General features: G+C 34.1%; 4 protein-coding genes across 14 annotated transcripts; 2 read left to right on the top strand and 2 right to left on the bottom strand.

The window, feature by feature from the left end:
* Position 1: 1 nt before the first annotated feature.
* LOC120766760 (serine/threonine-protein kinase Nek8) lies at positions 2 to 7,520 on the top strand. Of its 6 annotated transcripts, none has more exons than XM_040092438.1 (16): positions 2 to 1,379; positions 1,467 to 1,623; positions 2,443 to 2,631; positions 3,433 to 3,571; positions 3,630 to 3,758; positions 3,878 to 3,946; positions 4,031 to 4,116; positions 4,184 to 4,390; positions 4,467 to 4,591; positions 4,712 to 4,829; positions 5,466 to 5,732; positions 5,815 to 5,980; positions 6,252 to 6,437; positions 6,492 to 6,602; positions 6,660 to 6,781; positions 7,135 to 7,520. In XM_040092438.1, the coding sequence occupies exons 1-16, from the start codon at positions 1,046 to 1,048 to the stop codon at positions 7,268 to 7,270; spliced, it is 2,541 nt and encodes an 846-aa protein (XP_039948372.1). In that variant the 5' UTR covers positions 2 to 1,045; the 3' UTR covers positions 7,271 to 7,520. The 6 variants fall into 6 exon arrangements, 5 of the variants coding, with proteins under 5 accessions (XP_039948372.1, XP_039948380.1, XP_039948387.1 ...); XM_040092446.1 differs by having other exon boundaries at positions 6,252 to 6,467; positions 6,534 to 6,602; XM_040092475.1 differs by lacking the exon at positions 2 to 1,379 and adding an exon at positions 1,757 to 1,931 and having other exon boundaries at positions 1,556 to 1,623; positions 1,999 to 2,631.
* A 73-nt stretch (positions 7,521 to 7,593) lies between these two features.
* LOC120766744 (SAFB-like transcription modulator) lies at positions 7,594 to 13,625 on the bottom strand. 2 transcript variants are annotated; one of them, XM_040092425.1, is made up of 10 exons: positions 13,439 to 13,625; positions 12,954 to 13,379; positions 12,433 to 12,457; positions 11,952 to 12,147; positions 11,385 to 11,431; positions 9,311 to 10,310; positions 8,728 to 8,892; positions 8,428 to 8,612; positions 8,169 to 8,376; positions 7,594 to 8,105 (listed from the first exon to the last, which is right to left on the bottom strand). In XM_040092425.1, the coding sequence occupies exons 1-10, from the start codon at positions 13,556 to 13,558 to the stop codon at positions 7,781 to 7,783; spliced, it is 2,697 nt and encodes an 898-aa protein (XP_039948359.1). In that variant the 5' UTR covers positions 13,559 to 13,625; the 3' UTR covers positions 7,594 to 7,780. The 2 variants fall into 2 exon arrangements, with proteins under 2 accessions (XP_039948359.1, XP_039948351.1); XM_040092417.1 differs by having other exon boundaries at positions 8,169 to 8,612.
* A 476-nt stretch (positions 13,626 to 14,101) lies between these two features.
* Positions 14,102 to 22,859, top strand: LOC120767344 (protein Lilipod). Of its 5 annotated transcripts, none has more exons than XM_040093340.1 (9): positions 14,102 to 14,258; positions 14,594 to 14,874; positions 18,988 to 19,112; positions 19,297 to 19,436; positions 19,501 to 19,731; positions 19,841 to 19,909; positions 21,185 to 21,690; positions 21,778 to 22,009; positions 22,067 to 22,859. In XM_040093340.1, exons 2-9 carry the CDS (start codon positions 14,803 to 14,805, stop codon positions 22,273 to 22,275), a joined length of 1,584 nt encoding a protein of 527 aa, XP_039949274.1. In that variant the 5' UTR covers positions 14,102 to 14,258; positions 14,594 to 14,802; the 3' UTR covers positions 22,276 to 22,859. The 5 variants fall into 5 exon arrangements, with proteins under 5 accessions (XP_039949274.1, XP_039949266.1, XP_039949258.1 ...); XM_040093332.1 differs by having other exon boundaries at positions 14,576 to 14,874; XM_040093324.1 differs by having other exon boundaries at positions 14,102 to 14,280.
* Positions 19,716 to 20,928, bottom strand: LOC120767371 (tetratricopeptide repeat protein 12). Its single transcript, XM_040093352.1, has 4 exons — positions 20,798 to 20,928; positions 20,526 to 20,735; positions 20,327 to 20,449; positions 19,716 to 20,240 (listed from the first exon to the last, which is right to left on the bottom strand). Exons 1-4 carry the CDS (start codon positions 20,926 to 20,928, stop codon positions 20,024 to 20,026), a joined length of 681 nt encoding a protein of 226 aa, XP_039949286.1. The 3' UTR covers positions 19,716 to 20,023.
* Positions 22,860 to 23,027: the final 168 nt, after the last annotated feature.

Here is a 23,027-nt window from a genome sequence, read left to right as displayed (position 1 = left end):
AGGTGATGACGATGATATGTATATAATAATAAGCTGTATTTTTATATATAGAAGCGATGTGTAAATTTAAAATTATGCTGCGGAAGGCAATGATCTGTTAATGCCTGTCTTTGCGAAGATTCCGTTTCCAATAGCAGCGTAGTCAATTACCCCATAGTGTACAGTATCAAAACTGAATAACCAAGCTTAACTGCTTGGAGAAACTTACTAATGAAGTGTACATGTATGTATGTTCTCAACCTATATGAATTTTATAATGTGAACTACGATAGAGTAAGTACATACATATACATATATGTATATATGTATATATAATATTATGTATATCACAGTTCGTATTACTACTGACTATGTCTGCTTGAAGTGTGCCACATACGTATGTATATGAGTTAGTACGTCTTAAATTATGTTTACAGCTCAGAGTCTACTACATACATACATATAGGAAATCATTGTTTCTAAAGGACATAATTCATGACCACGTTTAAACAATCCATGAAATACAACGTAAAGCGATTTGGTGCATTAGTTAAGTAAAATTTTACTAGTCGACTTGAAGTAAACTTAAGATTTATTTTTAAAAAATTTACAATCCACAATAAAAATAATTTCAATAACAACAAAATAAAAGCCATTAACTAAAATATTCACGAGGTAAATATCATCAAGTGTACATTTGTTTACGATTAAGTGGGTGTTGAATGAGATGAGGAAGTATGTATGAAAGCCGCTTTTTCACTGCATTTATGTATGTGTATACTAAGCATGCATTCACAAGCCCTACGACTAAGGATACTTATTATTTGTACGTAGATCCAAATTAATATACACAATATATGAACATATAGATATTATTAAAGGCGAATTGCGATTTTGACAAATGTTGCTCCGAAGTTGTATAACAGATGCCATTGCTAGGCAACAAAATTGACCACAACAATTTCTCTGACCAGTGTCCCTCAAGTATTGGTGGGTCGTCATCCAAAAACCAGTCCAGGTAGCGGTGGATGGACATGTACATACAAGCTTCGGATTGCACATAAAAATGAAAAAAATTAAAGCTAAGGCCAGTTCTTTGCCGATTTTTAATGGGCGTATATCAGATTCCTCAGCATCAAGTAATTCTTCCATGAATGCATTTGCATCAAGGTCAAAACAGCGGGCTACATTTAATGGAGTCACGCCGCAAAAAATCTTCACCATATCGAACTCCTCATCTTCGGTATCACCATTATTGAGAGATGAAACTTTAAATAAAAACGGAGGAACACAAATTTGTAATACACCGATAACCGGTCTCATGCCCAAGGCACTTGATTCTTCAAGTATAAATCGGATTAGACTGAGCAATTATGAAAAAATTAAGGTGGTCGGACAAGGTAACATATCTATTTTCTATCAGTTACCACCTTTAATACATGTTCGGTACTTAGACAAGGTGTTTTACTCTTTTCAATATTTTTTAGGCTCGTTTGGAGTGGCGATATTATATCGACGCAAATTTGATAATCATCATATTGTTTTCAAACAAATAAATTTAGCAGAGCTGACGCCATCCGAAAGAGACTTGGCTATGAACGAAGTTGAAGTCTTCTCTAAACTCCACCATCCGAATATAATTAGGTATTTAACGTAACGTTTGTAAGTGTACGTACATATGCTCTTGTATAAATGCACATTAAATCCACCAAACAAACTTTGGGTTGAGCATTTGCTTAAATTCTTAATGAAAATTACATAAATACATACAATATAGGATTTTATGAATTCGACAAGGATCTTTCTGTTAATCCTATGTTGTGCACTTACCTAATCGATTATGCGACATTATTGTTTGATCATCATTTGAGTGCATAGAGAGCAGCTGGTTTAGGTCGTCCGAAGTGTGAAAATTTTGCGAAATGGCATTATGCTAGAAGCTCTGAAGAGTGGTATGAAACAATAATTTATAATTTCTTCTCAAAATTCTAATACTCTGATGTCAAGACCAATTTACAGACATAAGGCGCGAGTTATGCGAGAACTTAGAGAGAATTGAGAATAAGAAATATTTTGAAAAACGATTATTGGAAGCTGCTAAAACTTAAATTTATATGTTTACATAATTTTATGAAAGGAGTCACAAGTAATGCCCGAAATTTTTACTTGAAAATTACTATATTATATTCGTCTCTCAACCTAAACTAAATTTAATACTAAAAACTGCAACGCATCTGCATATACATATAAGTAACCAATTCCACACAAGTGGAAAAAAAGCTGTTGGAACTCATAACATTTCAGGATGTTAGGTTTTTTGTTCTTCTTCTTATATTATATATTCTTCAGTATTGGTAAACATATTGATAAGGCCTCTAAAGATAAAACTCTGCGGCTTCTCTCTCAACTCTGTTATTTTTGTTATGAAAACGAAATAAATATAATTTACGGAATTTTTTTCAGTTATTTGGGTAGCTTCATTAGAGACAACACCCTGCTAATTGAAATGGAATACGCTGATGGGGGCACCCTGGCTCAAGTTATAGCGGACCGTCTGATGAAAGATTACTTTTCTGAAAGGTATATCGTTGCAGTTTTCGAGCAGATTTCAAGCGCCATAAATTATATGCATTCTGAAAATATTTTACATCGGTAAGATCTTGTAAAATATACTATACATGCATACACGTATTTTCATACTTAAAACTAAATTTTTGTACTGTTAAATTTGTTAAAAATATTAAAAAGATATATGTATATGAAAAATTATTGGCGATAAATCAAAAGTTCCAAAAATTTGATATTTCTAACTCGATACTTTTACGAACGGTTAAATACACCAGGAATAGGCATGTTAGGTTTTAATATATTTAAAAATCGCTATAACCAATATAAGACAATTTATACTGGTGGATCTCAGAAACTAGATAGTACAGATACTTATGTCAGCGGAATAAGATAAAAATATTTAAGTCCGAGAATAGTTATATAATAAGCCACCATATATTTAACCAGTAGTGCTATACTATAAATTTTAAAGATCCTAAAATGTTAATACTGTTGTTTGTCGATCCGGCTAACTTTAAATTGAATATATCGATCCCATACTTGTTACCCAGATTCCATACACGTATTGATTGACGTAAGCGTAGTTAATTTAAATAAAAAAATTTCAGACTGTCTGCTAAGGGCTCGAAACAGGTTGCATGGTTCCTAGATCTTGGTGCTTTCTGCCAATCTGAAAGAATTAGAGTTTATATGCTCAATTTACTCGTAAAACAAAGAAATATTGTATTATGCTGATAACTCTAAGAACAACATCAGAACAAAATGACATAAAATAGGTAACAGGGATTTACTTTAGAGTCACCTTGCAGTATGCAAGTTTTCATTCAATGTTCAAATTTTATATACATACATACATATGTATGTACATATAATATCTTTTTGTAGAGATTTGAAAACTGCAAATGTGTTTTTGAACAAACGAGGAATTGTAAAGATCGGAGACTTTGGCATATCAAAAATAATGAATACAAAAGTGTTGGCACAAACCGTGTTAGGAACGCCATATTACTTCAGCCCGGAGATGGTAAGTCCAAGTCATTAATTATTATTTATTAAATTAAATAAAATTAAGCCCTGTTTAGTGCGAGGGTAAGGAGTATGACCATAAGAGCGATATATGGGCATTAGGTTGTATACTTGGTGAAATGTGTTGCCTAAAGAAAAGTTTTGCGGCCTCAAATCTTTCGCAATTGGTGTCCAAAATAATGGCGGTAAGTTTGTGATGAAAATTCTAAAATTCTACTTCTATAAAAAATTATTCTTAAACATGATATTTGCAATTGCTCTGTACATACATATATGTATACATATAGCTGCATTCATTTTTTAGGGTAATTATACTACTATACCCCCGGGCTATTCTTCGGGCTTACGCAGTCTCCTAGGCAATCTTTTGCAAGCAAGTTTCCAAATTTATATACATACACACATAGGTAAATGTAACACTCTTTTCAATGTCTGCCTTGCAACCATAACATTGTAGGTGGATGCTTCACTTCGTCCAAATGCCTCTGAGATTTTGGAGTATTGGATTCCGCTTATATTTAGAAATTTGGGAAAAAATAAAGGGTAAGCGGCAACACATTTCCACTGCGCATATGTACATTGCGTGCTGTATAAATATTTGTTTCATCAGATATTCTTATAATGATGACATACTTGCAATGAATCCCATTTCAAATATCACTTCTGAAGTACAATTAGCTAAAGAGAGTGTAGAGCTCAGTTTTTGTGGGGAGGCAGGGAATTCTAAGCAAGCATTGACAGAGTTCCCAACCGGCCGCACCGAAAGGGAAGTAATGAATGCGGAAACTGCCATACCGAATGAAATAATTTTTAAACGGTCAGTAAATAAAAGAAAATACTAAATAACTTCTCTACGAGAATTAGTTAAGTGTATGGTTTTGTATTTTAATTAGGTCAGTATTATACCAATTGAAGGCATTTGGCAACAGCTTCGGCATGAATCCTATACAGTTACCTCCCAAAGCTCGCATACGCTCAGTGGCTGCTAGTGACTCACATTTTGTGGTTGTTAATGATGGTAAGTGATTGTCATATATAGGACAAGTTTCAATTAAAAAGTAAAAATCTACTTGTGCTGTCAATAAATATTTTTGAAGAGAATATGTTTCACAATTTTAATTAAATATTTTCATGTAAGATGGTTCGGTTTATGCGTGGGGGGAGGGCATACACGGCCAACTCGGTTCATCATCGCTTGAAGGTTGGAAACATTATCCCAGTAGAATGGAAAGCATTCGGAGCCACCATATTATAAGGTAAATTCATTCATTGAAATTAAAACATGTTAATAATGGGGAAACTCGATTTTAGAAACCAAACGGTAAAAGGTCTCGTAGTAATGTCTTTACGCAGTTTTCATTTTTTTAAATATTATATTTTCTGTGTTTTGAGCCTGCTAACTGTCATAATAGTTAATACACTCGAGTCATACCATGATCGTGAAGGCACCATTCTAAGTATATGTATAGGGATTCACTATCATGTCTCGAAATGCTTGTGAATACCCATCAAGCTCCAATCATCAGCGGTTTCCCGTCATGGATCAATCCTCATTCTAATGAGTTTAGGTTACTTAAATCTCTGGGTCCACTTTTCTTTTTTTGGCCAAATCAGGATTAAGCTAGGTTTTTTTGCCTTAACCTAGCCGTAAGTGTACTAGATGTATTCTATTCAATTATTTAATTCTTTGTTTTGCTTTGGCTTTTTATAAAAATGTGTTATTTAGTAAAATCGGCAAATAAAATGGACGCTCTTACGAATTTGTAGTTCTTGGATATCCTTAGAAATGAATATGCCAAAGATAAGATTAAGATATGATTCTAACAAGATTGTTCAAATTCTCCCATACTTACATATGTATATACTTATGCACAAATATGTATCTTCTATAGCGCATGCGTTGGCGATGGCTTCAGTATTCTCTTAACACAATCGGGTACTGTTCTCAGTTGTGGCGATAATTCAAAATACTCGTTGGGACATGTCGAAAACAAAATATATCATACTCCAAAAAGTGTAATAAAGCTACAAGATATACAAATAGAGAAAATAGCGGCCGGAACTGAACATGTGCTTGCTTTGAGCGCCGATGGTTCGATCTACGTTTGGGGTACCAGCGCGCATGGTGCTCTTGGGTTGGGTAAATTTCAAACACAGCAGTACGTTTATAAAGCATACATATGTAGTACATATATACTGTGTGTTGAAGTAAATTTATTGGTATTTAACTAATTTTTTAAGAAAAACTCCACAAAAAGTTCTACTGCCACATATGAATGGAAAGGCTGAGAAAATATTTTGCGGTCCAAATATTTCGGCAGTTCTTTTTAAAAACGGAGACTTGTATGCCTGTGGCTGCAACAAATACAGGAAGTTGGGGTTTAAAAAAAGCAACATAACAGCATTCGTATGTTTCTTCCAGATAGTCGGAAGTTACAGACAGTGCCTTACAAAAGTGCAGTCTATCTAAAATTTGTAAATTGTCTCGAATGAATAATTAATACGGTCCTGTAATGCTTCGTATTGTAATAATATGCTGATTCGTTTTTAAATAAAAGGGTATTCACCGGTGAAAGAATTTCGTAATATTGCACTTTAGTAAGCTACTGTACTGTATAAACTTGTAGTATATACATACCTTAGTTTAACATACATTAATATTTTGAAAAATTAATTAGAAAAAACTAGAACTGCCCCATAAAATCCTTACGGCGAGCTTTTCTTCAGTCCATACCATTTTATTAACGGAAAACGGTAGAGTCTACACAATGGGCCGCAACTCAGAAGGACAACTGGGAGTAGGACATACCAATAGTGTTGAGGAGCCAACATTGGTGAAATTCATTGCACACCGTACAATTATAGTAAATACAATGGCTCTATTTTATTTTCAAGTAAGTTTGTGGTTTTTTTAATAGAATTGCAAATGCAATGATCAAGGTACAATAGTTACCTCTAAGGATAATTTTATAACTTTTTGGGGCACAAGAAATGGTATACCGGGCTTTGGAGAAAGTAACATTAATAAGGTCAGTATTTTAATGTGAATTTAATTGAGACCTATTTATATATAAGGTGCTTGATAGTTGCAAGGACATAACCAAAACTGTACCAATTCTGATATCAACAACAGCACTGTGGCTTTTACAAATTTCCTTGCCTCGATTTATAAATCTGAGCTACTTTTGAAACCCGTGGACCTTTTGTCGTGAGTACTGTAATTTCGAAAATGATAATATGATTAACAGTAGATATACCAGACCAGTCAAAATAACTATTTTCGGTATTTCATTTTAAAATTCCTACTACGTGTAATATTTTTTTTCCTAATATCATGACTTTTCTAGTTATAACTAAAGAATTAATTTTATAAAGTTTATATTACTGTATATACATACTTATGTATGTATACTGTATATATTTAAAAGTAAATAAAGACTGGAAACCCCATTAAACATTTCCTTTTTAAGAACAGTCATTTTGACTGGTTTGGTATAAATAGGTATACCTCAATCGCTGGTATATCTAGTGTTAAATCATATGAAAACAATGAATTTTTAGTTTGTATGCATCTAAGGAGCAACGCGAAAAAGGCTACAATATCGAAGTAAGCAATATATATCTACTGCCGCACAGTGTTTTAGTATTGGTGGACACAACTACACCGTTGGTATCCTCTATGGAAGAGTTACAGTAGTGCATGATTAATGAAACAACAATAATTTGATTACATTTTACATTAATGTAATTCCTTTTAATTTTAATCCAAATTCACTTAAATATATAAATATTCAATTAAATATAAGTGACAAATGTATAACATATTTTTGAAATATGAGAAAACTAAGCATTACAAATTATGATCAAAAGGCATTACAAAATTATGTTCAAACATATGGTCAAGCATTTTTTCAATAATTATATTCATATTGGTGTTGAATCTAACACATCTTTTAAAGTTTTATTTACCATTGAAATCAGAGAAAATTTGTCATGGAGCCCAAAAATTAAACTCCTAAATATTTAGCATAATTCATTTCTTGTCATATTTAATTTTCAGATAAGATCCTTTAAAAACATTAAACAACTATCGTCTGTTGTAACCTGGTGAATGCAAATGCTACTGATAAATAGTTACATGTTTTAACCAGTCAAATTAATAAACATAAATCTATAAGCTATATCATAAAATTATCAAAACGAAACTTTAGTAACGCATTTGACCGCCATACCGCCCTGCACTGCCAAACATACCTCCAGCAGTGTAACCACTATTGGATCGTTCATTGTATGTCCGATCGAAACGGTCTTGCGCCGATTGCATTGGACGCCAGTTGTTTTCTTCAACCGACTTTTGCCACGTCGAATTACTGTGCATATTTGACATGCCATTGCCGACGTAAGATTTGACACCACCTCCTCCACCAGAATTTCCACCCAAATGAGTAGACGATGCCCAAACACTACCGCCATTATTAGTGGTGCCGTAGGTATTTGAGTTTTCATAACGCTTATTTCCAGATGCTGACGAACTACAAATAATAAAAGTATGCATAAAACATATATTTTAACTTAACGATAAATATATAGTATACCGAATGTCATCGATACCAGTACGTCTGTATCCACTCGTGGAACGTTCCGAATCCACATAACGACCGGCATTAGCCTTATGAATAGTTGAGCTGACATCGCGGCTTGTATGAAATGATGAACCACTGCTGTTACCAGTTGTTGGAACATGACGAATTTCAACCTCACGCTTGTAGTCATCACGAGATGATTTGCTTGCCCCATAATCGTCTATGATTCGTTTGGATGAAGTTGACGATAAATAGTCATTATTACGCTTACCGTAATCATCAGTGCTGCGTTTCGGTGGGACAACTGGGTAGTCGTCTAACGCTGCACGCTTAGTAGCCGCACTGGAAAAATCGTCGCGCTTTGAGTAATCCATACGTTTAGTTGATGATGGGAAGTCATCAATGACACGCTTGCTAGATGCTGAGCTATTATAATCGTCCCGCTTTTTATCATAGCTGTGGGTTTATAATCATATAATAAAGCTGAACAATATTTTTTGCTCAAGGCGTTTTTAAGTTCAATTAAATAAATAAATACGTAGTTAAAACGTTAAAAAATCATGTGTTTTACCTTCTTGATGATGTCACGAGACTAGCATCGAAACGCGGTGGTGGCGGCGCCTCGAAACGAGAATCACTCCCAGACGAACGTTTCCGATTCGAAACTTCGGTATAACGTTCATCGCTGGATCTTTTTGCTAGCCGTTTAATAGGATCCTCACGGGCGTGCATAATCCTTTTGACACAATTTAAACGAAAATTGGGAAAAAGACAAAATAAATGATTAATCCCTATACATATTTGAATATTTGTTTTTAAAATATTAGTTTAAAAGTTTTGACCATTTCGGGGATGATGCTTAATCACCTTGCTTACTCTACATTTCAGAGATTCTCAAGCAATTAAGACGTTATAGGGATTTAATTTATACAATTTTATCATAATCACACTTTGTATGCATCCAACAATCAGCATTCAAACACACATCCCGAAACTTGTTCACTTTTGCCTCAACGGCATTGACCGGAAGGAGCAAATAATGCGGTTTGTGTTTGTGCATCATGTGCATTTGTATATGCGGGAGTGTTTTGGTGGATATATGAATTTTGTATATACTAAGAAACGAATAAATGAAATGTTTTACGCGTTCATACTTCATTTGTTGTCGTTTTAACTCGAGGCGCTCCAGTTCGATTTTCTCTCGCTCTAGTTTTTGTCTTTCGCGCTCCAAACGCAGCAATTCGGCTTTTTCTTTCTCTAAGCGTTCTCGTTCCTGTGCCAGTTTCCGACGTTCTTCGGCCAAACGAGCTTCTTCTTGCCGTTGACGTTCGCGAATTTCTCGCCGACGCCTTTCTTCTTCACGTAGTTCACGTTCACGCTCTCGTAACCGTTGTCGCTCTCGCTCTTCTCGTAATTGTATATACTCCCTTTGTCTGATGCGCTGTTCACGTTCACGATCCCTTTGACGTTGATCACGAATATTTCGGTCGTTGCGATTGCGGTCATTGGAACGGCTGCGGTTAGAATGCTGACGGACATTTCGATCTTTTTGCCCATCTTTAGAAATTGCTCGCTTCTCATGATTGCTAGCCACACTCTTTTCTTTGTCTTTTTCTTTCTCCTTTTCCTTTTCGTCTTTTTTATTATGGTCCTTCTCCTTTTCCTTATCGCGTTGCTTATCCTTTTCCACTTCAGGTTTCTTTGATGCATCGTCCTTCTTTGTATCAATAGTTTTACGTTTGTCGTCTCTCGTCTTAGAAGTTGTGTCTCTTGTGTCTCGTATCTTCTTGTCTTCATCTTTTTTTGCTGTATCCGTACGTGTTTTGGCGACACTTGTTGAGCTGCTGCCGATTTCGTTTTTAGTGCGCTCTACTGATATTATCCGTCCATGGAGTTCGGTATGATGCAAATGCTCAATGCAACGACTGGCATCCGACGATGATGACATTGTTACGTAGCCATAACAACGTGTACCCGGAGTTCGGGTGTTGGTGACCACCTTGGCTCCGATAACTTTTCCATATTTAGAAAATATAGTTTTCAGATCACTGGCTCTCGTTAATGAAGATAACCCGGATACCCAAAGATTACGTGAAGGTGTTGTCTGCTTTCCTGTGGACGACGATTTTGTAGAGGTATTCACTGAAGACTTTTCTGCAATTTCCATATAAATAATAGTGGAATAGTAAGGGTGAGCACACATACAAATAATTTTTGCGATCGTTTTGTAAGTCTTCATATTTTTATCTTTGAAAAAGGAACTTGATTGTAAACCAGAATTTTGTATCATAACTTGATATAAAATGTCTTCATCTACAATTCAATTTTTTTTAATTCATATAAACGTGAAGTTTAAATTATTTCCCTATAAATTACTCGACAAAGGAAATGTGAACTTTGGTGCTTAATTAGAAGAAAATTAAAATATTAATCGAATACTCGGTAGCAACTTAATGGGAATGTAAAATCCGGTGAACTAAACAGTACCTAATTAACCAACTAATGATGATCCTGCGCCAACTGATGATGATCCTTGGTCTGCTGATGATTCTCTGATAGGGTTTATCCTTCATTCGGTGACATATGTTTATGCAAGGTGACATCAAAGTTCCTCGTTGAAAAGTACTTTATATTATGGATAGGAACCCTCCCTCTATTTATATGAAATAAAAGTTATCATCACAGTGAAGATTTTAGATGCATAGATTTGGTTGATTGGTAATCCATTATTTACAATTACAACGTTAATCCAAAAATTGATCGGCGTCAGGTTTTTTCAGTTTTTACAAAGCTAAAAAATGTTTGTGTCATGATGGTGTTCGGCATTTACTGACTTTTTCCGGTGTTAAATGTAAGTCATTCATCTTTATAATTTACGTGATATAAAACTCTTGAGAAGCATATTAAGTTGTTTTGGTGAACACAAGTTGTTACAGCAATGTAATTTTGCAAAAGTTATCAGCGTAGAGTAAAACATGTTTTTTGCTTTCAATTTACTACCTATTTAATTTCACTCATGTGAAAAGATTTTACAATACTGCTTTCAGAAAGGTCACACTTCCCTTGTCGAATAACTCCTTAACATAAATTCAACCAAGCTAAAAACTTTCTTGAAAATGATATCACTGAGAACTAGTTTTTTGCTAATCCCTACATCAATGTCCATCTTGTATAACACTTTCAGCTGTTGCCATGGTTTATTACCCTGTATTTTTTTTGGCTATTTACCTTTGTCATCCTTCTGCGAAGTCTTGTTTGAAGATGATTTTTGTTCACTGTTTTCAGTTGGATAATCACGTAAACAATCGAATTTCGGGTGGATTCAAGGTGAATTTAGCGGAAAAATATTAAAAGAAAATTAATTAGTTAAACATTCTCACGATGATTGCTTCAAATCTTCAATTAATTTCGAATAATTGAACAGTTGTTGGTATGTATTGTTTATATCAGCGAATAATGTTGATATTTGTAAAATATGAACGGCCTTAGAGTAATGAGAAATACGCTGCAAACTCTCCTCTGGTCCTCTTTCAGAATATATTATTGAATCAAATCTTCCGTATACTTGTTTCTTTTTACGTCTTTTCCTTTTTCTTCCATATTATTGTTGTTTATAGACACTTAATGCCTCTCGCTTTTGTGGCTCGTTTACAAATCTTAATAATATGCAACACAATAACTGATATAAACTTATATACAACAAACTAATTGGAAATTAATGTTTGCTTTTGATGTCCATTCCCTTTTTGGAATTAAGTTTGCTGTTTAGTAGCTGTACTTTGGCATTCAACCAACCTAATGTCTTTATCCTTTTTCTCGCCGGACTTCTCATCTTTTCTCTTTGATTTATCGTCATCAGACTTGCTGCATTTACGCTCGTCCTTACTGCTGCTGGATCCACCCTTGGATGTTCTTGTGTCCTTCAAAGCTGCAACCGTTTTTGTATTCTTTTGCGCTGAATTCCTGCCGGTAGTATCACCTTCTGCATCGGCTATAATTAACCGGCAAGCAACGGCATTTTACGAGGGAGAATAGTTATTTTTATTAGTTTTCAATTCAACCTTGTTTCATTTACTTTTGATTTCATTACATATTCTTTCAGCATAATATATATAATAATATATATTTATATATATTAATTTTATATTTCACAAGCGCTTTAGATCTGCGACACTTGCAACACGAATAATATCAATTTAAACACAGTGACGTGATTCAAATATAATTTACAAAGTATATCTGTACTGTACAAAAATTTTATAAATAAAGTACTCACTGCATTTTTCCTTTTCATCAGGTGCCTATAAAGGAAATAAATATAAACCCATTTTAGTAAATTAAGAACACTTAACTAATTCAAATAGTACAAAGAAGCTAACTAATAACCCTTTAACTGAGGAGCCTAAACTCATTAGAGATAAACTAGACAGAGTTATAAAGCTACTAGTACATTTACTTTTAAAGTTGGAGATCATGCCGCAAAAAATAATATTTATTCTTGTCATAATAGCGAAGAGAATACTATAAAAGTGTTAGCCAGAATTTTTGGAATTCGCAAAGAATTAATTTCTATCAACAACTACGGTAAAATAATTAATATACAATATTACTCTACGTTATTAGATTGATTGGTCGGCAAAATGAAAGCTAGGAAAATAATTTTTCAGAACAGAAGAATCTATTAGAGATATTTACAAAAAAAATAAAAAAAATTTAAACCAACTTTTCTGGAGACCGGAAAAAATGTCAATTTCATTATATAACGCTCAAATATTAAGACCCCAGCGTTATTCTCACCTCATCATGTAAAAGTTTTTGTTCGTCTTCACCAATGGTTAAATTTATCGATTCCTCATTCGATTCGCCTGCATTTTCCTCTTCCCCCTCTGGTCCATCATTTGAACCACTTCCCTTATCTACTTCAGTTCGCCCTTCTTCCTCGATGATTACACATTCATCATCTACATCACCTACTTGGTCGACTTCGTCATCCTCGTCACCCTCGTCGTTCTCATATTGCTCATTATCATCATAATCTTCCTCTTCCCCCACATCTTCAGCATTTAGAGCTATTTCTTCGTCGTCGATGGGTTCCTCCTTAATTTTGATTTCTTCGACAGCTTTTATGTCAATTTTTTTGGAATCCATAATTTTCTTACCGACGGCTTTGGAATTGGGTACAAAACAGTACTTAGATGGATCTAAACCTTCACTTTTGATAGCCTAAATAAAAAATACACATGTCAAGTAAATTTTTACATGGATGTGTCTGTTATTACTACCTGTTCCAGCCGTTCCACCAAAGTCGCTTTAGCTCCAACAGTTTCCAAATTTCTTTTTTCTAACTCTTCTTTCAAATCACAAACACGTAATTCACACAATTTTTTTCCAGAATCTGGCATTATATTAAAAATTCTAGAACTAATGCTTATTCCCACAAAAATTCAATTGCAATGATATACAAAATGGCTTCTTCTCATAAAGCAGGGTTTCTAGCACCCATAATTTTTTGAATTTGGCAGTACTATTATGTACTAAAAATAATTTAGTACTAAAACTTAATTCCGATCTCCAGAACTCTCCTTTTATATTTTTCTCCGGTTAATTACCCAAAATCGCTACCAGATATGGATGCTTTTTTTTAAGCGAATCGACATAACTACCCGAAACTCTTGTGTAAGAGTTCATCCGCCATCATCTTATTATTTCAAAATTAAAATTTGGTAATTTTTATATATTTTGCTGATCGTCAGAACTTTTATTAAAATCTCTATTAGAGACAAACAAAAACAATTATTTTTTATTATTCAGAGGACAGAATATTGTAATGAATAAAAGAATGCATCATATCAACCGGTTAATTAGTTACACGCGCAGATTATAATAATAAATCTAAAAATTGCAACCCTGACACTGAAGATTTTGTTATTATTATCTGAATCGTTTTCTTGAAGTTTGTGGATTTTTGTACGTGGGAATTGGTCGAAAAATTGTTTGTTAACAAAATTTATGAAATTTGTGAATGTGTGTTAATATTAATGTACATAAAAGTGCCACAGCAAATTGATTGATTAAATTACGAACTGTGGAACTAAAAAAATGGTCGGGTTCTGTAATGGGGAAAGTATGAGAAGCCTCAAATTAACGCAGAGTCTGAGGTTGCATATGCAACAATAATAATAATATTGTGGCAATCTATTTAAAATTTTTCTATTAAAAATTTGCGATTGGAAAAACATATAATAAATTGAATAATTAATGTGTATTGAAGTGCATTTAAAAATTTTATTTTTATTATTTGCACTTTTTTGTGTTGTGATATATTTGGCGTTAAAAGGTCTCTGTGACGGTACACAGTCCAATTCTTGTCTGTCTTCTTAACTGTATGATTTAAACATAACATTAAAATTAACTGCTAGGAATCTACCCATTCTCAGAGATTACATGACTGTGGCACTAAATAACTTCGTATTGCGTGCCGTGCAAAACAAAAAAAGTACGTGCACAGTAGAAAGAAACTGCATAATTGTAACACTATTATCTAGAATTGTGTTTTGGACTATAATTGCAACGCGCCAATTTTAAAGGGACCAACTATAACATTCTGGCTGCCTCAAACGGAAAATTCAAGAAACTTTTTGGAGACATGGATGAGGAAGAGGAAGAAGTAACTGATATCAAATTACAAATTTTTCATAACAATCTTCGCGAAAATATTGTAAGAATTTATGAAATTTTTTTATTTAAACATTTTATTTTTGAGCATTCTAATAATTAAGTGAATATTTTTTGTTTTATTTTTGTTCTAAATTTAAGTAATATTTACAAAAAAGTAATATATAAATTACAGTTTGTTACACATTATACATGCCAACGTAGATGTGTAGATAGTACAATGCTTTTCAATATACATACAATTAGCTGTATTTTCATATAAATGTTAATTTATTATAAATCGATTTAATCGTTTTTTTAGTAAACATACATATGTATGTTGAAGCAAAGTATTCATTTACTTTGAATTTTTCTTTTTAGTGATCCTAGGGGTCGAATCAGGGCGACTGATAAAAAAATTGAAGGAAAGATTTATTTCAACGGTATAAAACAAGTTTACCCTTTAGGCTTTGTAATATTTATAGAATTTGACACTTTAATAATAATATAATAGATTGATTATTATATATCAATTGAAAAAAATGCAATACTGACTAAGAGGTTTTCCACTGGCTTACCAAATATAATATTTCCTTATAACAGGAGTTAGAGAAATTTCCTAAGAAGACGGACATTGATGATTATAAAGTGTTTACATCTCTGCAAAATGAAAGTAATAGATGGTATTATACATATAAGCGTACCAATTTGGTGGATATACGTATTATCACCGTGGTAGAATGGGAAATATAAGGCCATAAGATAAGATAAGAGAATTGCACCGCGACCTAATGTCTACTGTGCACTATCTTAAGTAACAACGACCCACTTAGCCCCAGCATATTGATAAGTTCCAATATACATTTTTTACGTGGCACGTCCCAAATCCAGCGGCATAACTCGGACTTCGGACTAAGTAGGCAATTGAGAAGTAAAGTCCTCTCGACGAACAAAAACAAAACTCTATAAGTCACTCATTATTCCTGTCCTGCTATATGGTGAAGAGTTATGGATGGTGCCAACATCTGATGAGTTGACGCTAAGAGTTTTCGAGAGAAAAGTTCTGCGAAACATTTCTGGTCCTTTGCGCGTTGTCCATGGCGAATATCGCATTCGATGGAACGATGAGCTGTATGAGATACCCGACAACATTGATATTGTTCAGCGAATTAAAAGCGGTTACGCTGGCTAGATCGCACAAACACTCCAGCTCTGAAAGTATCCGACGCAGTACCCGCCCGGGTGAAACAGAGGAAGAGGAAGACCTCTACTCCGTTAGAAAGACCAGGTGAAGTAGGACTTGTCTACGCTTGGAGTCTCCAATTGGCACCACCTTGCGAAAAGAAGAAACGACTGGAGAGCTGTTGTTAACTCGGCTATAACAGCGTTATCGAATACAACGATAAGGTGCCTGCCATTCGCAGAGGGATATAAGGTCCTAGTACTCATTTCTTTAACTACTCCGAATTTGGGTTTTTGGTATTGTTATTAGATTGTCCATGGTCTGACCATCCTGATTATTTCGCTAAATATACACCTACACAAATCTGCCTCTATTAGATTTAGGTGTTAATAAAAACTTTCGAGGTATTTGGATATCTGATCAAATTTTAATTTCCTCGCACATTTTGCATAGTCGTGTATTTGATATGTATTTGTTATATTGGTATCGCAAAGTCCATGCATCATTCCTTTATTGATTGAATTATCTGTGTGAATATTGTACTTATCAACGCAATTGTTTCCATTATCAGTGGAATTTATTGAACAATAAATGACCAATTCTCCTTTACGCACATGCAATATATTTGAGTAGTTGAACATACAAAAAAAAATAAGAATAAACCTTAACTTCGGCTGCACCGAAGCTAATATACCCTTCACAGATGCATTTCTTTTAGTAACTATGTGTTCAGTTTATATAGAAGCTATATGCTATAGTAATCCGATCTGAACAATTTTTTCGGAGTAATCCATGTCAAATTTCGTGAAGATACCACGTCAAATGCGAAAGTTTTCCATACAAGACCTTCATTCCGATCGTTTGGTTTGTACGGCAGCTATATGCTATAGTAAGCCGATCTGAACAATTTCTTCGGAGATTACATTGTTGCCTTAGAAAAAAATCTATACCAAATTGCGTGAATATATCTTGTCAAATGCAAAAGTTTTCCATGCAAGAACTTTTTTCCGATCGTTCAGTTTGTATGGCAGCTATATGCTATAGTTTACCGATATGAACAATTTCTTCGGAGATTACATTGTTGCCCTAGAAAATAACCTGTGCCAACTTTTGTGAAGATACATTGTCAAATGCAAAAGTTTTCCATACAAGAACTTGATTCCGATCGTTCAGTTTGTATGGCAGCTAGATGTTATAGTCGTCCGATATTGGCAGTTCCGACAAATGAGCAGCTTCTTGAAAACTGAGGAACTAGTTCGTATATATACAGACAGACGGACCGACAGACAGACGGACATGGCTAAATCGACTCAGCTCAACATACTAATCATTTATATATATACTGTATAGGGTCTCCGACGCTTCCTTCTGGGTGTTACAAACTTCGTGACAAACTTAATGTACCCTATTCAGGGTTTAAAAACAAGTAAGAAAGAACTAAGTTCGGGTGCAACCGAACACTTTATATTCTCGCAGGGAAACACCTTAAGGTGTAAAACGTCAACCAGAGGATCGAAATCCAAAAAAACTTATACATACATATACTATATACATATAACTCAATATACATGTAGTATATGGGAGTTGGGTTATACTCGACCCTATTTTATCCATTAACTATTATTACGCCACATAGTAAAAAAATGTTCCTGGGGTTAAATTTACCTCACACACAATCATCAATCATATGGAGCAGCCGAATGTTCGAAAATCCTGATATTACAAGGTGCGTTCCAAAGTAAAAACAGAACAAATCGTTTTTCGGCAAAATCAATTTATTTTATTCAAAATAGTCTCCTTCTGTTTTAATACAGCTTTTTGCATGGTCCAAAAGCATTTTGAACGAGTGTTTTAGCTCGTTGGCCGGTATGGGCGCCAGTATGCCGGTGCAAGTCTTTTGAATGGCCTCTACGTCTGCATAACGCTTTCCTTTCATGGGCCAATGCATTTTTCCGAAAAGGAAGAAGTTGCACGGTGCCATATTAGGTGAATACGGGGAGTGGTTAATGGTTACAATGTGATTTTTGGTCAAATAATCGTCCTTCGAATGTTGGATTCTGAGCAATTTTTGGTCGTCAGTCAATTTGTGCGGAACAAACCGTGCACACACCTTTCGTAAGCCCAAATGTTCGGTCAAATTGCGAGAAATCGATGTTTTGGAGATGTTCTATTCCATTTCCATGAATTTCAATGATGATTTCAGCTGATTTTTGATGAATTCACTGACAGTTTCGATGGAATTTCTGGTGATCACGGATTTTGATTGGCCTACATGTTGATCGTCATTTATGTCCTCTCGACCAAACTGAAAACGTTGAAACCACTCATGCACTCTGCTACGTGATAGGCAATCATCGCCATAAACTTGTTTCATCAATTAAAACAAAATTTAAAGTTGGCTCTTTGTTCGAAGCTCATTTTCCCACCGATAACACAAACATACTGACACTTAAAACGCAATAACTTCACTTCCAAACGATGAAATGTCATGAAATTCTCACTGGACAATCGATAAAAATAGAAGATTCTAACGCACCAGTCGACATAAGTATAGATGGTGCCACCAGGGGGCGCTAGATTCAAAAAGTTTACTTTGGAATGCACCTTGTAGTTATATGGCAGCTAATTTCAATTGTATCTATTTTAGGCACAAAGATATACTGGTATGAGTAAAACATGTTCTGTAATTTTCATTGAGATAACTCAAATATTGGCCGATATATGCAGCATAACGTCAGCTGGAAGTTCGAAAATTGTTATATAGTTATATGGGGGCTCCGAAAGGTATTGACCCGATTCACACTATTTTCGATACACAAATATACTATTGCTAGGAATAGATTTTGTGATTAAGATAGGTTAATTTATTATATATATGTACATATTCTATATAAGTACATATGTATGCATACATTTTTTATAATAACATCTTTAGTTTTATTCGCTTTCCATTAACAACTCAAAATTTAATAAAATTTATTTTATTCTTCGTAGATATTTCTACTGCTTTTAATGTTGCTGTATCTTGCCTCCTATGCGCTGATAACGCGCTTTCGCCGGAAAGATCGTGAAGATCTGTTTTCCACGGATGAAGATGAAGTGCTCGTCTATCGTATAAGGTATGTAATGCATATACATATGTACAAATGATAACAAATAACCATAATTCTATAGCTTTTTGTTAAACACTTTTTAAATAAATGTATTTTCTATAATAAGCTGTCGAACATAGTATGTATGTATGTACATACATATATACATTTGTGTCATATTTCATACTTTGTTTGGTTTGATTGCTTATAGCTCTTGGCTGTGTACATTTTCTATGGCGATCGCTGTTGGCGCCGCCCTTCTGCTCCCGATTTCAATAGCAAGCAATGAGGTTCTGTTGCTGTACCCTAACAGCTATTATGTAAAATGGCTCAATAGTTCTTTGATACAAGGTAATTAATTAGTTTATTTGCCTAGTTGTAGTTGTTTAGATAACTATAGTCACTATAATTGCAGGTCTTTGGAATCATATATTTTTATTTTCCAATCTCTCCTTATTTGTATTTTTGCCATTTGCGTATCTCTTTACGGAATCTACTGGTTTCGTTGGGCATAAAAAGGGTATAATTGCGCGCGCTTATGAAACATTTACAGTATTTAGCCTCTTAGCCACGGTGGTTTTAGGCATTACTTATGTACTCTCTGCTGTTATGGATCCAGATAGAATCGGATTTTTATCACTGCTAAGTATGTTTATTATTGACAATCAAGTATACAAAAAATTAACTGTCAGCATATTGTCAAATGGAGCGAGATTCATTGTAAAACTTTGAAATGTTTTTTGGAATACTTTCAGATTTAGGCAGTGTGCATTTACCATTTTTATATTCGTGTGTATCATTTTTGGGAGTGCTATTATTACTCGGTAAGTATCATGAAAATATGAAGGTACAAAGAGTTTTACATACATATGTATGTAAATATGTATATTTGGCTGAAAAGTTGAAAATAATAAAATCTAATATACATAAGTATGTATTTAGAAATCAGTTCTGAGTTTTTCTTGAAATGCAGTTATATAGCTGATTTCTTTAGTATTATTTTTCTTTGCGAATTTAATGCTGTTCTCGTAATTTTTTTCATCACCCAATCTCAGATAAGCAGCTGCTCTGTACAACCACGACCGCAAATTCTTCTCGTCCAATTTATTAATTACGTAATCAGCATCAATAATTGCCCGTTTAGAGTTTCTCAACCTATATCGTACATAATGTGGTTAAGATATTATAACAAAAATGTGTATATACATATACATATATATGTGTATGTAGTATATAATTACTTAAGATAGCATAGTGCTCGGTTGTTGTATAATATAGGGCTGTCTTTAACGTGTTCAATAGCTTTTGTATACATTTGTATTGCCTTTTCATAGTTCTGCTTACGATAAGCATCGTTGCCCATGCTTGGTGGAGATAAAGATATTTCCCGTAAATAAATAGTTCCAAAATCATACATTTACTTAAACTTAACGCATTTACCTGCGAAAGTTTTGAGAAATACGCTCACGTTCCTGTCGAATCTTGGTTCTTTCGGCGGCATCCTGCTCCATCTGCTGCATAAATGTGTACTTGTCCATTTGTTGTGGACCTCCAGTGTCTGATGGGTCTTTTTGACCCGCTTTGCGATTGAGCACTGTGCGGTCTTGACGAACATTGACAATGAAATTATCCTGATTAATTTCGGACTTTCTATAAAATGTGAAATATCTGTATGTACGTTTGTTGGACATATACCTTTTTGGTCATCTTACGTTTCTGGCTTTTTAGCAGCACTTTCTGCATCGGATTTATTTGCGGCCGCCATATCCTCCAAAAGTTTCATTACCTGATTTACTTTGGATTCAAAGTTAAGAAAGTCCTCATCCATATCTCCCTGCGCCATATTAATTTTCTTACATATGGATGTGTATAATTTTTAAAATGAACTATAAAATTTATTCGTCATCAACTCCTTTGTGAGAGCTATTTTAAAACTAAAATTTATTTTGTTTGTTTGGCAAGTACAACCACAGCCACTGGTTTCTAGGGTAATTGTTTCGATGGAAAATGTGGAGAAGTATTGTTGTGTAAACTTAGTGTACTGTCTTTTCATATGTTAAATGCATACTTTCACAATTAATTTTGTATTATTTCAATAGTTTGCACACCGCTTGGTTTCGTTCGCCTCTTTGGAGTTGTGGGACAAGTACTTGTGAAGCCACATTTACTTCGCGACGTAAATGAAGAATACCAAGTGTTTTACATGGAAATCGCCAGTTTAAAGCGCAAAATTGCGAACATTGAACTACTAAATATTAGTATCAGCAGCAACGGCGGCGCCGGCAGTTTACACAACGATTATAGCAGTGGTTATACAAATGTTGGTGGATATTATCCTCATACGTCGTTGGGGCATCTTTATCAACGAAAACCTTTGGAAAATCACCAAACCGAGCAACAGAAGCTCAAACAAAGACTGAGAGAATTGGAGTCTGAAAGTAGAGAGTTGGAGAAATTACGCAAGTCATCGGCGTTTCAACGAAATTTCGTTTATCCTCTGGCAATGTTGTTGTTGCTCTTTTTCACCGGTATAACTGTTTTGCTGGTAGTCCAAAATACATTAGAGTTGCTAATTGGAATCAAAGCATTACCGCTAAGCACTCGGGTGAGTTTTTTCTTGTTACTAAGTATTAATATTTGACGAGATGAGAAAATTAATGCTTAACATCGTCTTTCTTTTACCTTCATTCAGCAATTTACGCTTGGCATCACTTCGCTATCGAAGATGGGACCCTTTGGAGCAGGTTTAGAAGTGTGTTTAATTTTCTATTTAGGTGCGACTTCTGTTGTTGGCTTTTATACCATGCCTTTTATGCGCAATGTTTGTCCACAAAAACGAAAGACTTCTCTCGCACAACTAATACTTAATTGTGCGCTAGTTTTAATATTAAGTTCAGCACTGCCGTTGCTCAGTAGAATTATTGGTGAGTTACAAACGTCTTTATATATAAAAGTTTATTAATTATATATTTTTATTTCAGGCATTACAAATTTCGATCTATTGGGGGATTTTGGTGCTATCGAGTGGTTAGGCAATTTTCAAATTGTTTTACTTTATAATTTAGTCTTTGGCACCACGACAGCGCTTTGCTTGGTGAATAAATTTACAGCAGCTGTGCGTCAGGAATTGTGTGCGCGGTTAGTTGAGAACTATGTAATCTTCACTAATTATATGTCATTTATCAATTGATATGCATCTGAAGGAGACGGCATAAAATCTCTGCCCTTGAAATAAATTACTTTTATTTAGATTTTGTAGAGGTTTTGTGTCGTTGTTACTAACTAAGCAGAAGACGTGATAAACTTTTGTTTCAGAGCTTACAATTTATTTACAATAATTTCAGTTCATTTCTACCATCATAATATTATTCCTTTTATATATTTTCATTCAATTACCATACGAATATTATGTGAAGAGTGAAAGGAGAGTTAAATTATTAGGAAATAACGCCTAAGGTGTAAAACTGTAATTCAGCAAAGAAGTTTTTTTACTGATATGACAATTACTATATTCTATATTATTTTAAAACGATTTCGATGCACAGACGAATAATCGTTATTATTTGAAAATTATTTAAACTTAATTCCGAAATTATGCGGGGTGTGAATATTGTATACCACCAAACGGGTGTGTATAAGTTTCTATTAAATAAATTATTATGTATAATTTGGGAATGAAATTGGTTGTATTTAAAATGGACATGTTAAAGAAAGTATAAAATGTCCTAAAGTGCGTGACACGTAACATTTGAAATTATAAACAATCTTAATAGAGAAAAGCTAGTCAAATAATTTATTTAGTTGGAAAATGTAAATATTTTTTTATTTATACAGCCACTACATACATGATATGAAAACTATAAGTATATATTTGTGTATCTATGTATACATACACATTTCTAGTGCGCGGCCATAATCATTCAATCAATGGATTAATTTAGG

The sequence above is a fragment of the Bactrocera tryoni genome, chromosome 1 (assembly GCF_016617805.1).
Source record: "Bactrocera tryoni isolate S06 chromosome 1, CSIRO_BtryS06_freeze2, whole genome shotgun sequence".
In the NCBI taxonomy this organism is placed as follows: domain Eukaryota; kingdom Metazoa; phylum Arthropoda; class Insecta; order Diptera; family Tephritidae; genus Bactrocera; species Bactrocera tryoni.
Note: the sequence above shows the minus strand (reverse complement) of the source record. Positions and strands in the feature narration are given on the sequence as shown.